Genomic DNA, 18,933 nt, shown 5'->3' on the forward strand with positions numbered 1-18,933 from the left:
CAAGCCATCTGTGACATTTGCCAGCATCCGAGCATTCATCGCTTGTGCCTACTGCGTCCTCATCCCCCTCGCCGCTCCAATATCCGGTCCGTCCTATCCGCGCGCCAACTCGCTTTATGGCGAGTACCCATCGGCTGAGCCGCCAGCGCAACATCGAAAAGGCAGCTGCGACGACATCAACACCAGCAATAGTAGCGACAACGACAGCAACGGCGACAAAGCCACAGCAAGAGCATGAACGATACCCTGGTCGCGAGCACCTACTCCGGCGACCGATTCGAGCTGCCGTTCAAGCCGCCCTCGGTCCACTACAGCGACGACTCGTACTCGACGCACTCCTTTGAGCAGTACTCGGTCTCGTCCAGCAGGAAAGGGGACCCCGATGCCGTCCGGGCCGAGGGCAGCGGCGCCGATGCAACTGCTTCCTTTCCCGAAGCGGCCCAAGATGGCTCCCGATACCAAGACGATGCTGGATACGACGGTGGCAATGAAGAGTCGCAGTCCCAGCACGGGTCCGAGCCGACGCAGTTGCAAATGCCCAGCGATGCGCTTGCATCCTATCTGGACCCGGTCGCTGGTGACTACGGCCCAGACGGACAGCAGCAGCAGCAGCAGCAGCAGCAGCAGCAGCAGGACCAGGACTCGTGCGATGCCCCAATGACGGCCTCACAGCCGCTCGACCTTGGCAACGAGCCGAGCATCGAGTATATGGGTGGGTACTATGCCACCAACGACGACGAGGCCTATCAAAACGAGGTCCAGGAAGCAGCCCAGCGACACGAGTCGTACTACTCGCTCAACTCGGACTATTCCTTTCACACGCCCGAGCCGGAGGAATCCGACTCGGAAGAGCTCAATTACATCAGCTCGCTGCCATCGGACCCCAACGACTCCAAATCCATCTCTGGTACGGGGTCGTGGCGACAGAACGGGTATATCGACCGACTGCCGTCGGATCTGAATCTGCTCCACGACCTTGCCGACACCTTCAGTGACCGGGGCAACGACAATGACACCTACAACGACAACGACGACGACGACGGCGACAATAACAACAACGGCGACAACGACAACAACAGCGACTATGACTATGAAAACGATTACGACAATGGCGAGGATAACAACTATTATCGGGAAGAGTCGGTTGAATCCTGCCAGAGTCTTGGGCAGGAGGTGCGCCAGTATCTCAAAAAGTGGATCGATGACAACATCCGCTATCTCGAGAGCAAGGCCGAGGAGCCCGTCTATGCCGAGTCGATCGCGAGTGCAGAAAGCCCGGCACTGACGGAGCCCTCGTCCAAGGGCACTCTTGTTGAATCCAGCACCGAATACGAGCTGTCGCCTTCGCCCAAGGAGCGCCGCCCGCTGACAGCCCAGGAGATCCTGAGCCAGTACCCGAACCCCAAGCCGGCGCGGCCCGGGCAGATCCATCGGTCGTCCAGGAAGAAATTTAACCCCATTGTGAAGCTCTCTGGGATTGAGTTTGAGCGCCAGCCGCAAGTCGAGACGCTGACTGGCAAGTTGATCGAAGGTGAGCTGCCGGCACATTAGGCTGCCAACCGATCGAAGGGCTGTGGTGACTGTTTTTTTTTTTTTTTTTGGCACGGCTGCTGGATCGATGGAGGGCCGACTGCCAAGCATTCGGTCGCAGATGCATTACCCTGTTCTCACACTCTCTTGTGCAAACGACCGCAGAGCAACGCCTGGAGATGGACCAACTCAACAAACTACTCTTTCTGCGCCTGACAAACCCATGGTCGGCAATCAAGAACAGCGACCTGCTCCGAGCTCGAGTGAGATGGGAACAAGATAATCAGAAAGAGGCGAGTGATTTGTTGTGGAAGCGCTTTCTCGTGCTGCATTGCTGCCGTCATTCACGGCTTGGTCGTCGTAGGGACTGCCCTGCTCGCTATGTGTGCAGCACCCAGAATTGACATGTCCCATGCTCCCTCTCGATAGATGAGCAAGTACACCCATCCACGGCCCAAGAGCGCACCGGCCAAAGAAACCCCCGAGCGATGGGCGCCGTCGATCCCAAAGAGACCCGTGGTTCCAAAGGAGGTCTTTTATGCCCGCCCAATCCCCGGACCCAAACCGATCGCCAGCACCAAGATCAGCTACATAGCTCCAGGCTCAAGTTGCCGCACCAAAGGACCCGACCCCGAGCGCATCCGCGAGCTCTCGCGGCCGCACGTTTATCACACCTGCGCCGACCAGAAGCCCCCGCCAAAAAAGTTTGACCGCAATGCCAAGCTCCGGCCCATCGATGCAGTCGTCTTTGAGCGGCTGACTAGGCCCAAGCGCAACATGGCTGCCGAGGTGCAGCAGCCTGTCCAGAAGGTGCCTGCACGCCCCCCAAGACGGGCATGGTCGGCAAAGAAGACAGAATCCGCCAAACCACCAGAGTCGTCGTCGGTCAAGGTTCTTGAGACACCGGAACCAAAGCCCCTGGCCGTGCGGAAGAGTCTAGAGAAGACCTCGGCGGGCGATGCACCGATTTCCGGGCCCAAGGGTGGATCCGGACGGAACAGCGGGCAGCGCCGATCCAGCTCCGGAGCTCCAGGACATGGACGGGGATCAACGCACAGCAAAGAGCATCTCACAGGCGATGGAGGCCGCCCGAGCTCGACGCAGCCCCGGGACAAGACCCAGGCGCACTCTCGCTCTCGGCTGTCGTCCCAGGCGGATTTGCTCGCCCGGGGTATAGCAACGGCACTTCCTGACTCGAGCCTGAGCCTTGCCTTGGCTGGCCATGCGCTGAGCCAGGACCGCATCGGTCCACCAAGGTCGCTGCGGGACTCGCAGATCCTGGAGTGGGCTGCGTCCATACGATTGCCGCCGTCGACGCTGGCTTCACACGACCGACTCGATGCAGGGGGCTCTCGGGCCCATCTGGTTTCGGCTCTGAACGAGCGCCTGGACCGCACGCCCAGCTTGACCCCGGCCGAGCTGCTGCGATATGCGATTGCGCTGCCGCTGCCGACCTCGATCAGGTCCAGCCTCCAGAACCTGGCGCACGAGCCCGGCGTGCTCTCGCAAATGACGGCACCCGAGTTTGTCGAGTTTGTGGCCCGACTGCCGAACCTTCCGCCGTCGATAGGCGTCAGCCAGCACTCGCTGTCGCCGCCCGAAAGTGGAGCCGGGTTGTCGTCGACGCAGGCGTCTCGCCGTGTGAGCGGATCCCAGCATGCCATCGATTCGGCTCCGCCTGGCCAACAGCAACAGCATCAGCAACAGACGGATGCCTCTCCCCTTCAACCGCAGCAGCCGTATCTGTTCCCGAGGGAGACCAAGGCCATGCGGGACTTGACGATCATGTCGAACTCGGAGCTGCTGGACTATGCGGCCACCCTGACGCTGCCGACCTCGGGCCGAGACAGCATCCGGGACAGCCTTGCGAGCCTCGAGAGGCTACACCGTGGCCGAGCTGGGCCATCTGCAACAGAGCTGGGTGCCGAGTTGGCTGTCCAAGACGACGATGGTGCGGCAATCGACTACAAAGAACAGCAGGCGAACCAGGAGCCGACGGGATCTGCAGGCGCTTTCCAGGCACGGGGCGATGTGTATCATGGAGGTGGTCTGGGGCTTCAAGACTCTCACGACCATGGCGGTCAGCGGTCTTACGACCATATCGAGCCGCATGGCGACCCCCAAGAGCAACAAGATAGACATGCAAGCCCAGGAACTCGGATTAACGAGCCAACAGGGCCGGCTGACATTGATCTCTCCAAGCAGCCCTCTCATTCCGACCACGGACAGCCACTGAGTCAAAGTCTTCTGGACAAGCCGGCGGTCCACACCACGCTCGACGGCAGCATGAGCAATCTGGTCAGCAAATCTGCATCCCAGCTCCACAACGGCGACGACACGTTCCAGCCCAAGATCAGCGAGTCGCTCGAGCGGATAGGGGCCATGCTGGGGATCACCTCGGCCGAGGACACATATCTGGATAACTACTGAGGCCCTGGTGGGCTGGAGCATGCCCTGAGGCAGGGGAACAGCCAGCACCACTGACGAGGATGGTCGGGCATATCGATAGAGTCGACGGAGCACTGAGAGAAACGAGCCATGTATTTGCCGGCCCGCCCCAGATGCAAACCTACAGCCAAGTTGATATTGCAGACAGAGACGAAGGACCGCCCAAGAAAACGGGAGAAGGACGCTCGAACCAATATATCCACGATGACCTACATCGCCGGGGCGACATACGGAGGCAGATTGTATGGATGGGGGTCGGTGGAGAGGCACAGAAGCAAGAAATCGCGACGGTCGTTCGAGAATGTTGGGGTCGAGCCGGTCGGCTACAGATATTTGCGTCCTGCCGCCCGCACCCGGGTATCGAAGACAGAGGAGGTAATCGGGGCGCTGATCTCGGTGAAGGGGCTCAACATCATCTTGAGGTAGAGCTCGTGGCACTCGCCAAAGAACTGCCGGATGCCGTCGTTGTTGACGGTGTCGTGCAGCAGCATGAACTTGGGCCCTACAATGGTGGGACAGCGTCCGGACAACGGGATATGGTCAGCAATGGAGTTGTTGGATAGGCTGGAGCCGCACGGGGTGATTGGAAGTTGCGATCGCTGGGATCGGTCGATAGGGGCATCGGCCGGATGCGATGCAATGCCGCAGGACACATTGTGGGGTGATGTGTGATACGATAGGATGCAGTACGATGCGATCTTGCGCAATAGAATGCGTCGCAAGTGGTCCAGACTTACCGCTGGGGGTTACGTATGCCGAGACGTACCACTCGTTGAAGCGGTCGACGACTTTGAGGTAGGGAGACTGAGTCGCCCACTGCAGCTCCTCGACGAGGTCCAGGGCCGAGTGCACGATGAACTGATTCAGATGGACATGCTCTTCTTTCTGCACAGGAGTTTGGGGAGGGGCGTGGATGAGTGGATTAGGAGTAACGATGGGGGGGGGAGGGGATGAATACGCCAATTGGCGGGTGTCGGAACGGCGGCGGTCAGAGATGCGACGACTTGCAATTCGTTCACGCAAAGATGCTGAAATGATGGCTGCATGGGTTGAGCGCGGCTTGGGCGAGGGCGCTCGAGGAAGAGGAGGGTAATGTGCCCAACCATCCATGAGCGAGGGCAATGATCCCAACCGTCCATGAACGAGGGAACAGTGGGCGCCAGCAGCATCAAGCCAGTCTTGATGATCACCGATTCATTGATGGTCTTTCTCCCGCAAGTCCAAAGCAGACCAGAGAATGCAGAGAAGCAACGGCGGCGATTACCCCTTTATCCTTTGAAGCTCCGATTCCACCGAACTCGGCTTCGTAGATGGGGTTGTCTTTTGTCCCTGGAGGACGAGAGGGTCGCAAAGGGCAGTTGGACGACGCCAGGCAGGGTGAGGATGACGGCGGGAGCGGCTGTGAGAATCAGCGTCGCGGCAGCAGCAGCAGCAGCAGCAGCAGCAGCAGCAGCAGCAGCAGCAGCAGCAGCAGCAGCAACGGTGGCGATGGCTGCTACAGCGCAAAGGCGTTCGTACCCACGATGACAAAATACGATGTGCTGGACATGGATGGGATGGAGGGCGGTCCTGGTCGATCAGAAGCCAGGGTCGGCGACAGAAAACGACACAATGAAAAAAATTGTTGTTAATAAAATGAGCGAGAACGACAAAACGCGCTCTCGGAGCCACCTCAGTCGGCGAGAAGAGCAGTCTCTGGCGAGAGACCCCCGAGGGAAGGCGAGAAACCTCTCGCCATCACACACACTTTGCACACACACACACTTTGCACAAGGGAGTCAACCGCCTCCCATCGACCATCCCAAGAGGGATGGCAACCCCGAAGTGGACTGCCCAGAATATGGGCGACCCGGCATCCACTGTCGACATACTCAAGGAACAGTGCGAGATACTTACAGTCAATCCAGAAATAAACGGGACAGTCACTTTCTGGCTTCAGATGTCTGAAGCCCACTGACTGACTGTAGGCCCAGCGGGCAGGCCATGGCATTGCACTCCTGTCTTGGTTGGCAATCTCTTTGTTTTGGTTGGTTTGGGAAGCACAGTCTTGAATACACCCGATCGATCTCCATGGACGATGATCGACTGGCATACCGAGATCATGTTCCTGGCTGCATTGATGTCTCGATCCCACAGCGTATGGCAGCTTGCACAGCTCCGGACAAAGTGTGGTTTCTCGATATCAAGATACTCAACCTTCTCGAGTCGCTTGGCTTCCCGACAATGTGAGCACACCTGTGATGTGTTGAACTCGTTCACCGAGCACACATGGATCTTGGAGACGGATCGGTCTGGTGGTCGTCTCTGGTGGTGGTGGAACTGCTCAAAGTATTTGGCAAACCTGAGTCTCCTGGGACTGGATGCATATCCCTTCCCCTGCTTCCACGAGGCATTCCCAAAGACAATCACCACTTCGGTCTCCTTTGGTGCCTGGTCGATGACTTGCTTGCATATCTCGTGGACGGTGCGCTGTCGCTTGCTGTGGAGATCCAGTCGCTTGAATCGCCGTCGCCGGGTCAGGCTGAAGTACAGCTGTTTGTCCAGCATGTCTCCATTGAACACATGGCGAATGTATTGCAGGAAGGGAGCCAACCCGGGGATCTTGGGACTTGGTGTGGTGCTCATCCATTGCTGCAGACCAAGGATCTTGTGGGTGCTCTGGATCCACTTGGTCGCCTGGGTGGTGTCTTTCGCTTGCGGGGAGCCATCTGGCGAGAAAATAGCGGCGATGGCTGGTTCTGTCCTTGGGGAAGAAGGAATCTCCTCAAAACCAGCACATTTTGGGCTGGCAGAGATACTGTGCAGTGGCGTCCTTGATTCAGATCCAGAAACGCATCGCTCGCTCAATCAGTCGTGGGAAGACATCTTGTCAAGGTGAGTCTTGCCTGATAGCCAAACGATCATGTCATCTCGCTGACACACAGCCACGCTTGACTAGGTTTCCAACTAGAGAGATTCAGATGGTGGTGGTTCTTGTCCGCAACCGGAGTGGAGCTTCCAACAATCATACAATTGGTCATTCCTCCACACCAATTGCCCACCACCACCGTCAATCGGCTCAAGGTGATACCAAATGCCGTCAATCGACCATGGCCGGATTCCAACTTTTGCTGCGCCACATACAACGTGACTTTCAGGTGACCGAGATGAGCAGCCGCGAGGGGGCAGAAAAAATTGATAGAGCGATGTGCGTTTCGGCATGTCTGGGATGGCGTTCGCCCTCTCGCCCCGCTCTCGCCCCGCTCTCGCCGAGGAGCAGGCTCGTGCGCAGCGGTCTGCCTTCCTTTCTGGGTTGCTTGACGCTTTTGTGTTGGCCAAGGCACCCACGAACAGATCCATGACTTGGTCCACCCACGCTGAAACGGGATGCTTGGCAGGTGTGCCCAAGCGAACAGACGGATAGCGGCGTGCTTGGTCTGTCGTCCATAGAACGATCCCGTGTACAGGACCAGGTCGTGTTGCCCAAGAGCATTCGCTGTCATCCGAAACAGGGGTGGTGATGGTGGAGAGCATTTTCTTGACAGGCGTGGGAAGAAGTCACCTCCCTCGTCCATACCGAAGCCAGTGCGATTCGATTGACTGGGCCTCAGCTCCACACGGATAGAGAAAGACAGAGCCTCAGATCCGCAACCGGAAGCCCACAGACTCTTTGCTCTCAAAGTCAAAGATAGACCTGGCATGTCCATCATCGCCGGCACCGTCGCCGTGAGCCGCGTGGGGGGCGGAGGGGCTGTCGTAGCGCTTTTGTCGCTCGCCAGCCGACTTGCTTGGGAAGGTTGGAAAGAGACTGGGATCCTTTGGCGTTGGGGACTCACTGATGGGCATACCGAGCCGGCAGGTATCAGAATATGGCGACACAGCAACAGTCCGAGCGATATCAATGAGGTGTCAGTGGGATGTCAATGAGGGTGTCAATGGGATGTCAATCGAATGTCAATACCACAGCATGAAGACTAGAATGCCGAGGTGCGCGCAAAGTCAAAGCAATACCTAAAGTAGGGATGCCGAAGTGCTTGCTCCGCTGTGATACGCTTCTTTGGATCGTATGCCAGCAGCTTGTTCATCAAGTCGAGACCGTTCTCGGTCAGATATGGGAACTGGGACCGCAAGGTGCTCACTCTGGCGCAAGCGGGGGGGGGGAGGGAGCTGATGATGAGCGAATTGGCGAGCGACAAACACATGCGGCACAGATGCAGGTCGCCATAAGACACACGGATCCGAGAAATACGATGCCATGGAAACGGCGTGATATCGGCATCGATTGTGCCAGCCAAGAAGGTGCAACTCACGGTTGGTTCGGGAACGTGACTGTCTTTGCCACCGGTAGGCTCATCATGCCTGGCCAGGACTTCTCGTTTGGGGTGCCCAGGAGTTTGAAGACCTGCAGGATTGCGTTTCCATAACAATAGGGGGCCAATGAAGGGGGGGGAGGTGTCCTGGTCAACAAACGTACAGACGTCCACAAGCGGGTGTCGCCCTCCAACGCTGCGAGGAGCACCTGCGCAGAAACGATGCCACTCGCGCATACCGAAGCGACCCACAGATAGCCAGGACAAATCCCGGGTGTGCCAGGGTCCTCCACACCTAGTTCCAACGTACTCTGCCGAGTTGATCAATCTCGCCACGACCAGGGAAGAGCGGTTCTTTGTTGACGAGTTCGGCAAAGATGCAGCCGATTGACCACATGTCGACGGCAGTGTTGTACTCTGTCGCCCCCAGCAACAGCTCGGGGGCTCTGGAATCGAAGAGCCGTTAGTACGCAAGTGATGAGACCGAGCATAGAACACTTCGAGGACACGATCTGCAGAGTCATTCAGCCGTGTCGACCCTGCACTCGGCTGATCGTGAGGGAAACGGCTCCAGTCGAGACTCGCCACCCCGACAACTTGCTTTGGTCTGGCCAACAGAGCCCACGAGCTCGATATCAAGCCTCAAGTCCGAACAATGCGCTGCTCCGGCTCACCTATACCAAAGCGTGACGACGAGTTGAGTCATGTGCCCCAGAGGACTTCCAAACTTTCGAGCGAGCCCGAAATCAGCGACCTTGATCTGACCGCGATTGTTCATGAGCAAGTTGGACGTCTTGAGATCGCGATGGACGATCCAGTTCTGGTGCAGAAGCGCGATGGCCGAGAGCAACTGAATCATCAAGGTCTTGACCTCGGATTGGAGAAACGGTGTGGACATGGACTCCATCAGGGATTTGAGGTCATGCTCGACAAACTCCATGACAAGAAAGATACTGCATCGAGGAGCCAGAGGGAAGCAGGAGAGTGGGAGAGTGGGAGAGTGGGAGAGTGGGAGAGTGGGAGAGTGGGAGAGTGGGCGAGTGGGAGAGTGGGAGAGTGGGAGAGTGGGAGAGTATAGTTAAGCAGGTCAGTAGCCAATCTCGCTTCCATGCCAAGAATCGGACTGATGCCGCAGCTGAGCGAAGTGAATTCTTTGTTCTGCTTGGATGGGTACACTTCCCCACGGAACTGCTGGAGCATATCGAATCCAGTGACTTTGAACTGCCTCTGTTCGCATGCGGTCCGGCGATAGCCATGGTAGTGGATCGTTTCGGCTCGGACAAGGAGTGCATCCGCATCCACTCGTCCAGCCGGGGCTTCTATCGAGCCGGTCAACGCCGGAACGCCCATCCAGAACACAAATCCAGAGCACATGTCCAGAGACAGCGATTGCGAGAAGGGAGAAGCCGACATACCCACTCAAGCTGTTGGTAACGACAATCTCCTTGACGTTGACAATGTTCTCATGCTTCGAGATCAGAAGCGAGTGGATCTCTCGCAAGGTTGTGACCGGGAAGCCGTTCTTTTCGTTCTCGAGCTTGAGCTTTTTCAAGGCGACGATCTCGCCCGTCTGGCGATCGCGGGCCCGGTAAACGACGCCGTAGGAACCCTCGGCGATCCGGTTTAGCTTTTCGTAGTGGTCGACGGACCGGCACCCGCCGAGCAACGGGCCCACGAGTGGGGCGATGATGGGTGACCGAGTCCGGGGGTGGGGCACGGGCATGCTGGAGGGCAGAGCCGACCCGGACGACTCATGGATGCGGGTATGTGGCCGGATGTCGCTCGTGCCGAGGGTAGAGTCGTTGGGGTCGTGCTCGAGCGAGGCAAGGGACGACGAGTCCGAGGGCGAGGCATTCAAGGAGAGTCCTGCGGGGCGGACGGCTGTCGGGTGGGCCGAGGATGCAAGTGACGAGGCCGATGACAATGGCGGCTTGTTGGTCTTGATCTTCTTCTTGGCGTGGGGTCGGGATTCGGATGTCCGGGACGGCTCGAGGGTGGATCGCAGATCTGTCGAAGCTGACGAGCTGTGGTCACTCTCTTCGTCATCCGAGTGCCATTTTGACTTTACGAGGGGTCGATCCATAGCCGAGGGGGTCGAATGCAGCGCGATGTGGGGAAGGGGAAGGAGGGAGACGAACAATGGCGATGGGAGTGATGGTCGGCCTGAAGAAGGTGGGTGGCTCTGAAAGCGGGGAGGAATTCGGCAACACGATCCGCCCTGGTTAGCCCCACGTGACGAGTCGAAGCAACACACCAGGAGCGAAAGCGCCATGTTCGCTGGTCTGCGAGTCGGCAGCGATTGCAAGGGACCAGTCTTCGCCACAGAGAGAGACAGGAGTGATGATCGTATGAGGCTCAACCTCGCAGAGTTGTGACGTTTTCATATTTTCGGATTACAGCGCATAGAAACAAAAGCACATCAGCGTTGTTGGGGGAGAAAGAAGAAGGGTAGGGGGCAGCAAAAGAAAGTAAGAATTCAAGTGGGCTGCCCTCTGTGGATCGTTAGCGGAGAGGAGTTCGCATTTCATTTTCTGTTTTTCGTTGGGGGGGGGTTTTTTTTTTTGAAGATAAAATGCAGACACCCGCGACAAGACATTTCCCGACAGGCACCATAGATTGGGGGAGAGAAAGTAGATCTGGCTTGGCTCGGAAGCAATATTTTGTAACAGATGTCTACATTTTTATCTGGAAGGATTTCTTAATGATTGGCATTTAACGTACAGACTCGTCGTAACACAGATGGAGGACGATTGGACAAGGTGCAAATATAAAGGTAAAAGAATTCGACGTCGAAGGCGGGGAGAAGAAAAAGAAATGAAAAGCGGGAGGCAGAGTGAGAAACAGTCGACAGACGGCTGGGCGGCAATCATCTTCGAGAGAGTGGCGAGGAGGCGGGGGGCAGAGGCTGCCGGGGTTTCACGCAGACCAATCTAAGAGGTTGTATCAAAAACTACAGAGCCAAAAAGTGCGCGCGCGAAAGCGACAGTCACGCCACAGTGACAGTTTCAGGAGGACTCATCCCGTTTAGTAGTTGGGGGCCGAGGCGGTGGGGGCAGCGGAGCTCGAGGGAGCGGGGGCGCTGCTGTAGCCGGTGGGGGCGACCTGGGAGGTGGAGGCCGACTGAGAGAGGGAAATAGAGTCAGCGACAGTCACTTGGCAGAGTCCAGCATGGCATTCACAAGAGCACGGATGGAGAATGTATACTCACAGGAACGTCGGAGGAGTAGACGGGGGTGGTGGCCGAAGGAGAGGGAGTGACGGAGGGAGCGGCCGAAGAGTAGACGGGGGTGGTGGCAGGGGTGGAGGAGGCCGAGGGAGCAGCCGAGGAGTAGACGGGGGTAGTGGCGGAGGGAGCGGGGGTGGAGGTGGCGGTGGGGGCGACCGAAGAGTAGGCAGGGGTAGAGGCGGGAGTGGAGGAGGCCGAGGGAGCAGCCGAGGAGTAAGCGGGGGTGGAGGCAGGGGTGGAGGTGGCGGAGGGAGCAGCCGAGGAGTAGGCGGGGGTGGAGGTGGCGGTGGGGGCAGCCGAGGAGGAGGCGCCGGTGGTGTAGGCGGGGACCGAAGCAGGGGTCGAGGTGCCAGTGGGGGCGGCCGAGGAGGCAGCAGTGGAGTAGGCAGGGACCGAGGCGGGGGTGGAGGTGCCGGTGGGAGCAACCGACGAGTAGGCGGGGACCGAGGCGGTGGAGGTCACGGTGGGGAGAGCCGAGGCGGTCGAGTAAGCGGGGACCGAGGCAGTCGAGGTGACGGTGGGGCGGGCAGAGGCGGTGTAGCCAGGGACCGAGGCAGTCGAGGTGACAGTGGCGGCGAGGGAGGAGGTGGCCGAGGGGCGCTTGGAGCACTTCTTCTTGTAGACGGAAGAGGTGGGGGTAGCGGTGACGGTGGCGGCAATGGAGGAGGAAGCAGTGCCGTAGACGGGGGTGGTGGCGGTAGCCTTGACCGAGGAGCTGATCGAGGGAGTACCGTAGACGGGGACGGTGCCAGTGGGGGTGGTGGTGCCAGTGGCCTTGACCGAGGAAGTGGCAGAGGGGGTGCCGTAGACGGGGACAGTGCCGGTGGGGGTGGCAGTGACGGTGGCAGCCAGGGAGGAGGTGGCAGAGGCGGTACCGTAGGTGGGGGTGGTGACGGTGGCCTTGGCAGAGGAGGAAACCTCAGCAGTGCAGGGGGTGCCAGTGGGGGTGGCAGTGACGGTAGCCTTGACCGAGGAGGTGGCCGAGGGAGTGCCGTAGACGGGGACGGTGCCAGTGGTGGTGGCGGTCACGGTAGCGGCGAGCGAAGAGGTGGCCGAGGGGGTACCGTAGACGGGGACGGAGGCGGGGGTGGTGGCAGTGGCCTTGACCGAGGAGGTAACGGAGGGAGTGCCGTAGGTGGGGGTGACGGTGACGGTCTTGACGACGCAGACGTCAGTGGAGGTGGGGGTGGCAGTGACGGTGGCAGCCAGGGAGGAGGTGGCAGAGGCGGTACCGTAGGTGGGGGTGGTGACGGTGGCCTTGGCAGACGAGCTGACGGAAGGCTGGCCGTAGACGGGGATGGTGGGGGTAGGGGTGGCAGTAACGGTGGCAGCGAGCGAGGAAGTGGCAGAGGGCTGGCCGTAGACGGGGAGAGTGGGGGTGGCGGTACCGGTGGGAGCAGCCGAGGAGACGGCGGAGGGAGTACCGTAGACGGGGGGGACTGTGAACAGCAAACGAGTTAGCAGGGTCGATGAGAAGGACCTCGCAGACTTGGGCGGGAGGTGACTGCTGCCGCTGCCGGTGTAATTTTGCTCAGGACATTGGAAGAGCTGAGTCGCCGGAAAGTCTGGGGTCGATCGTCGGCGCAGTTGATGTTCTCACGCTGTCCCTCGCAGCGGCACTCTGGGCCAGCTAGCTTCTGGAGTCTTGCTCGCTTGCTTGCCGCCCAGGGCAGTTCGAAGTCTTCGGTCCGAGCTTGACAGCAGCAGCAGCAGCAGCAGCAGCAGCGAGCCGATGGCAAGCATGCAAAGGTCGCAGAGCTTACCGTAGGCACCCTTGACAACAGCAGCGGCGGCGAGGAGGCCAGCACCAATGGTAACAGTGTACTTCATTTTTATATGTGGTCTAGGAGATTTAGAGGAGGGGATTGAAGACTGTCGTCCGTTGGGCGATGCGATTGCAGCAGAGTGGTGGCGACCGAAGATGGAGGGCGGAGGCGGGCCGTATTTATCGTCTTCTCAGGGCGGCAGGCGGGGCGAAGGCGACATTGGGCCGAAGGAGAGCGCAAAGGCCCGCAAGGACAGGCGCGGCTGGCCAAGGGCGAGGACGCGTCGCAGCGTGCGTGCCGCTGTGCAACTGTGCGCGCGGCCGTGGGTCGCACAGGAATGCCAAATCCGGCGGGAGGGGGGGCGGCGGCGGGGTGTGGCAGCCAATGGGCGGCGTGGACGGACGCGCAACGCGCCCGCGCAGACACACAGCGGCCCACGGGCGTTGTCGGGCAGGGCGCCGCGCTCCCGAAAGACGCAAGCGCGAACCACTCGCGCGGCGAGGCCTTGCCGGCGATGACCACCCTGTGGCTAACCTGTGGCTGCCCTGTGGCCGAGCCGCGCAGATAGCAGCCCCGCTGCGTCGCACGGCCCCGGCGCCGCCAAACATTGTTGCCCATGTGCGGGGGCCGGGTCTGGCAGCACAAGGCCCCCCTTCTCCTCCTCCTGCCTATCAAAACGCTTGCTGAGCAGCCGTCCGGCGCCGACAACCTCGGCCCCTTGCCCGGCACGTTTGCCATCGGACAAGGGCATGGCCCACCCTTAAACAGCAGGCCTGTGTTTGTGTGCATTGTCTGTCTGTCTGTTATTCATTATTTGCTGTGCATTCCCGCTGTCTTCTTGCGAGCATGCTTGCCTCCCGCCATTTGCCTCGGCCGGCTCACCACAACTGTCCTCGCATTCCCCACCGTGTCGCACAACATGATTCGCGTCCCGCGGGTCGTTTGTGCTCTCTTTTCTCTTCTGTTTGCCTCAGTCGCCATGTTGTCTGCTGACAATGTCTCCTGGTGAGCACGAATGAGTGTCAATGAGACCCACCAACAACCACAGCACCCACCAACAACCACAGCAACCACAGCAGCCACAGCACCCACGGCACCCACAGCAACCGCATGCATCGCATGCATCTCTGTTTCGCCAATCCTACTTCTCTCGCCTCTTGCATCTCCGGCCTCCCTTCCTGCACCCGCCTCCTGGTCCCTCGCCGTTGTCCCTGGCGCTCTGCCAGAGCACATGTGTCGTCGCTCGCTCTGCTGCTCAGCCCCTCCCCGCAACAGTCGTCCGTGTGCAAAACGCAAAACAAATCATGGACCGCGGCCTTGTCGACGCGTTCCTGCCTGGCCCATGGCCGTCTCCCTCTCCTGCTCGGTCATGGTGTCTCGCCGTGCATCCGGCTGTCCTCTCGCCGATTTGCGTTGCGCTTTCAAGGCCACAGGCAGCCGCTGTTTCTCTCGCCGACAAGGCGATTGCACCACGCTGCCCCGATGGACCCGCCGCGCTGGATGTCGCGTTTCCGCCCGGCGCTTGCAAGGCCTGCTTGCCCAACCCTGCTGCTGCCTGGCACACGCCGGCCTCCAGAAAGGCCCGGGGACAGGAGGCAGGCAAAGGGCCGGCCCTGGCCCGCCCAGTGGTTTCAGCGCCGCCACGGTTCTGCCGGCCCAGCGTGCTGCTGCCCATCTGACCTGCGTCGTTCCCTTGGCTGCAACAAGATCCATCCCCCCACCCGCCCAGGCTGCTCAGCACACCGACGCCTGAGGCGTGTCAGCATGCTCTCTGCCTGGGCGTCTCCATGCCGTCATGTCTCCCAGGCCTCCATGCACGCTGCCCTCTGCCCCTGCTTCGTGCGGCTGCATGTTTGCGCTGCGATGGTGCACCTCGACGCATGTCAAACACATGTCCGGTGGGCTGGTGGGATGTGTCGGTGTGTCGGCGGGCTGTTGCGTCGGTGCTGTCTTTCGAAACAGCTGTTCGTTTGTTTGTTTGTTTGCCGGCAGGAGCTTCCCTCTGTTGCCCCTCGCTTGCTGGCCTTGTGTGGTGCATCGCTCCGATGGCGTCACCAGCCGCTCGTTGTGCGATCGGGTCAGCTGGTCCGATCTCGATGCTGGCGGCGCGGCACTTCCCCGTTTTCACGAGCGCCAGGAGAAAGCGAAACGAGCCCGCGCCAGCCCCCGGTATCTCCATTGGAATGACCTTGCTCCCCCTTGGCATCAATCTGCCTCCCCTGAGTTGCGCTTTTGCTCCCGGGCCTGGACGAGGATCGGCTCTTGCTCTTCGTGGTCTCGCATCTGGCCTCGCATCTGGCCTCGCATCTGGCCGGGCCGCCAAGTGTGCGTCGTCTGCCACGCATCGGCCGCACCCCCAGGTGCATTTCCGGCCAACCGCCGCGACTCGACATGAAACACATCCAGTCCAGCAAGGCGCACCAACGGCGAATCCACCCAGCCCGCGATACCCGCCTTTGCCTCGTGGCAGCCTCGCCGCCGTCGATGTCTCATCCCCGATCCTCTCGTTGCGGTCGTTGCGGTCGTTGCGGTCGCTCTGACAGGCATCCGCCGACCCAGGGCCCTGGCCACCCACGCTGCTTTCGTCGTGCACCATCGCTGCGTGGGCATGGACGGCATGGACGGCATGAATGGGCATGGATGGGCATGGTTCCGATCCTCTTGGCGGCATCGCCGCTGCTGCTCCCTCGGCCGGCGTGCTTGAAACGTGCTGTCGATGCTTGCTTGTCCGTCATCCTCCCTGATCCTCCCGACCCTCATGCGGCGGCCTCGACCCTCATGCGGTGTGCTTGCCTCCCGCCCCGACTCTCCAGCACGTTGTCGACCCATGTTGGGCCCTTCGATGACATTTCTGCATCGTGCTGACGGGCCATGTCCCGATGAAAAAAACGTGCGTGCGCCAGAGGGCAGTGCTGCTCCCACGCCCGCTCCCTTGCGGCCCTGTGCATTGCCGGCCATGCTCTCGCTCGTCCTCCCGCACTCCGTCGTCGATGCCCATCGCCATCGCCCATCTCCCCCCATCGCACATAGCTCACGCAGCTCACGCCATCGCTGCCGTCTCTGCTCCAGCGCCGTGGCTCGCATCTCGCGCAATCCGTCTGTCGATCTGCCCCCTCTCTGGCTCCTCGCACCTTGTCCCACACGGGGACATTTCCGCTCTCGCCCCGTCTTCCTCGTTTGTTCGCTGTTGCCCGCTGACCCTCGACGCCTCCCCCCACCGGGGTTGTCACCCGCTTGGCACGCGCTTTGGTGGCACGCACCCCACCCCGTGTGCGCCCGCCGTGGCTGCCGACCCTGATCATGTGTCCGTCGCTTCAGCAAGCGCCACCGATATCTTCCATCCCGAGCCAGGGGGACCAGCCAGCCCGTCCGAGTTTGCCCTCAGCATCGGCCCTGCTTGCGCCCTGGGCAAGCGAGGGCCGTCGACGCTTCGCTCGCAAGTGCACAGCAATCCGTCGCTCCCCTCCCCAAAAATCCCCGCTGTTTGGGGGAGGGTGGCCCGAGATCATCACCAGCCCATGGGCTCCGTCCAACCATGCGCCCTCAGGCTCGTCCCGGCGTGTGGGCAAGCCCAGGATTCGAGTGCCGCCGGCCAATGTTGGAGCGGAGGAATACAGCGTGTCGAACGAATGGGACACATCGGACCAACGCGGCGTAGTTGGATCATACCATTCACCCTCAAGTGGATCTAATCAAATCCCTGTGTGTGGGAGATGCATGGAGCGAGCAGGCACGACGGGGACCAGCGAGCCGCTGCAGATGCAGTCACCGCGGGTAGAGCAAGACATATCTCAAATGAGGGAGAAAGACGCAGAGCAAAGAGCAATATCGCTTGACCTCGGCGAGCAGATTTCATGGAGTTCGGGTGCCGTCTGATGCTCACCACGCAGGTCATCCGTGTGCGAGGGTGTCCTGTTTCAACATATGTTAGCGGAGGAATAATATCCCGTTTGTCCGCTTTCTTCAACTTGGGGGCAGATTGCTCCCAGAACAGCGGTCGCAATCCATAAAAGAACCAACAGAGCCATGGCTCCGCACTGCCTCCCCGCTCGAGACAGCACCAAGCGTCGCTCCCTTGAGTCAGCCCAGCGTTCTTTCCATCGCAATTGGATTGCTTCGTCATTGCAGGCAAGCACAAGCGAAACGGTTAATTTGTATTTTGTCTTTTGCTCCGAACCCAATCTCTTCTCTCCTCCGTCCCCAGCACAAACGGACGCCGTCGTGGAGGGGGAGGAAGGTCCTCTCAAATCCAGAAGGGGGGGGGCTTGATCAGCTCATTCATCCTTGTCGCCCTCGTCGTCATCGTCCTCTTCCACGACCTTGACAATCTTCTTGGATTTTGACTTTTTCTCCTCCCAGCTGTGGATACGAGACGGTGCGAGCGGGTCAGTCGCGGGACATGTGTGATTCCGGTACCGAATCCTCAGCAGCCCTCATCTGCCCCAGCGCGGAGCTGGACGAGCGTCGATGCCCGAACCACACGATCCAACTTGGTCGCCTGCGGTGTTATCGGTCTCCCACGGCTGCAAATGGCTTGCCGATCCATCCGTCCTTGCCAGCCGACATTGTCGAGCCCGATGCCCAATCTCCGTCCAAAGCATCACAGCACAGCCAAACGACACAGCCCAGCCGCATGCAGACTTACCCCCAAACAGGAATGAAACTATCGATCACGCTCACGTCCTCAAACAGGTTGGGGAAGAGCAGGCCGCCTTGACCCAGGACAAGCAGGGTCACCAGCCAAATGAGCAGCCGAACGATCGTCATTCCGAAAAAGACTCCCATGAGGCCCAGGACACCTAGCGAGAGGTAGTAGACGCCCGTTCGGAGCGTCTCGGGCCACAGCGGGAACAGAACGCCGGCAAAGACCAGGGCCAGGACGCCCGTGCCCAGCGCCAGGCCCTTCCACTGTGGTCCCTCGTACAGCCAGATGTAGTATTCGTCCGGGTGGAAGGCTTGCTGCTGCGAGATCTGGACTTGCAACTTGGCGCCGCGCTCGATCTTGACAAAGAAGCCGGCAAAGTGCATCTTGGTCAGCAGCACCTCGCCCTGGGATCGTCCTTCCACCGCCGGGACACCCGAGATCTTCTTGTAAGGGGCACGGTTCAGGGCATTGACGGCATGCTTTCCTGTGAACCGATCAGGGAAAGGATTGAATAAAACGGACGTCCGGATGATCAGCCCCGCATATCCGGTGGTGGTCTCGCTTCTGAGCTTTGCAGGATGACACTCGTCGCCGGCCACGATACTCCTCTACCGTTGCCATTCCAGCCTGCCTCTCTTTGATGACACCGGCATGCGATCGAACCACCTCCCGTGCCATCCTTGTCGTCGTCGCCATCGATGCCAGCACGGAATTCGATACAAACTGCCATCGCCATCCGCCGTCCCTCTCCTCGCCCCCGATCAATGACACGGTTCAGCGCGAATGCATCGCACGTCCACCGCTCATCCGCTCCATGGCTGGATCCATACCCTTGAAATAATCAACCCGCTTTCCGTTCCAGATTCCCGGCTTGACCTTGAGCTCGGCTGCCGAGGAGCGCAGATATTCGGCGACCTTGGTGAGCTCTGGCCCAGCATGCCGATAGTCGGGCTGCTCCAGGTCAAAAAAAAAAGGATCAAGGGGACGGGAAATCAGATTGGGGTCGAGGTCAGTCGATTCCATATGCCC

General features: G+C 59.9%; 6 protein-coding genes across 6 annotated transcripts; 1 reads left to right on the plus strand and 5 right to left on the minus strand.

Annotated features, from left to right (window-relative positions):
• Positions 1-234: 234 nt before the first annotated feature.
• On the plus strand, positions 235-4,283 carry BJ171DRAFT_635598 (uncharacterized protein; the record flags this gene model as incomplete). The annotated part of the gene is made up of 4 exons (XM_053115691.1): positions 235-570; positions 673-1,531; positions 1,696-1,793; positions 1,960-4,283. 4 exons carry the CDS (start codon positions 235-237, stop codon positions 3,958-3,960), a joined length of 3,294 nt encoding a protein of 1,097 aa, XP_052962512.1. The 3' UTR covers positions 3,961-4,283.
• Positions 4,131-5,591, minus strand: BJ171DRAFT_251343 (Sedlin). The gene is made up of 4 exons (XM_053106692.1): positions 5,497-5,591; positions 5,243-5,307; positions 4,716-4,863; positions 4,131-4,480 (listed from the first exon to the last, which is right to left on the minus strand). The coding sequence occupies exons 1-4, from the start codon at positions 5,525-5,527 to the stop codon at positions 4,302-4,304; spliced, it is 423 nt and encodes a 140-aa protein (XP_052962513.1). The 5' UTR covers positions 5,528-5,591; the 3' UTR covers positions 4,131-4,301.
• A 2,005-nt stretch (positions 5,592-7,596) lies between these two features.
• On the minus strand, positions 7,597-9,990 carry BJ171DRAFT_429422 (kinase-like domain-containing protein; the record flags this gene model as incomplete). The annotated part of the gene is made up of 6 exons (XM_053107873.1): positions 7,597-7,792; positions 7,969-8,097; positions 8,268-8,359; positions 8,578-8,713; positions 8,942-9,220; positions 9,683-9,990. The coding sequence occupies 6 exons, from the start codon at positions 9,988-9,990 to the stop codon at positions 7,597-7,599; spliced, it is 1,140 nt and encodes a 379-aa protein (XP_052962514.1).
• Positions 9,991-10,829: 839 nt separating this feature from the next.
• Positions 10,830-13,323, minus strand: BJ171DRAFT_635614 (uncharacterized protein; the record flags this gene model as incomplete). The annotated part of the gene is made up of 4 exons (XM_053115692.1): positions 10,830-11,387; positions 11,476-12,932; positions 12,974-13,186; positions 13,257-13,323. 4 exons carry the CDS (start codon positions 13,321-13,323, stop codon positions 11,292-11,294), a joined length of 1,833 nt encoding a protein of 610 aa, XP_052962515.1. The 3' UTR covers positions 10,830-11,291.
• A 2,141-nt stretch (positions 13,324-15,464) lies between these two features.
• On the minus strand, positions 15,465-16,221 carry BJ171DRAFT_635616 (uncharacterized protein; the record flags this gene model as incomplete). Its single annotated transcript, XM_053115693.1, has 1 exon — positions 15,465-16,221. Exon 1 carries the CDS (start codon positions 16,215-16,217, stop codon positions 15,465-15,467), a length of 753 nt encoding a protein of 250 aa, XP_052962516.1. The 5' UTR covers positions 16,218-16,221.
• Positions 16,222-17,900: 1,679 nt separating this feature from the next.
• On the minus strand, positions 17,901-18,927 carry BJ171DRAFT_429456 (translocation protein Sec62-domain-containing protein; the record flags this gene model as incomplete). Its single annotated transcript, XM_053107877.1, has 2 exons — positions 17,901-18,388; positions 18,735-18,927. The coding sequence occupies 2 exons, from the start codon at positions 18,925-18,927 to the stop codon at positions 17,901-17,903; spliced, it is 681 nt and encodes a 226-aa protein (XP_052962517.1).
• Positions 18,928-18,933: the final 6 nt, after the last annotated feature.

Source organism: Polychytrium aggregatum (assembly GCF_025602895.1).
Source record: "Polychytrium aggregatum strain JEL109 chromosome Unknown BJ171scaffold_57, whole genome shotgun sequence".
NCBI lineage: Eukaryota > Fungi > Chytridiomycota > Chytridiomycetes > Polychytriales > Polychytrium > Polychytrium aggregatum.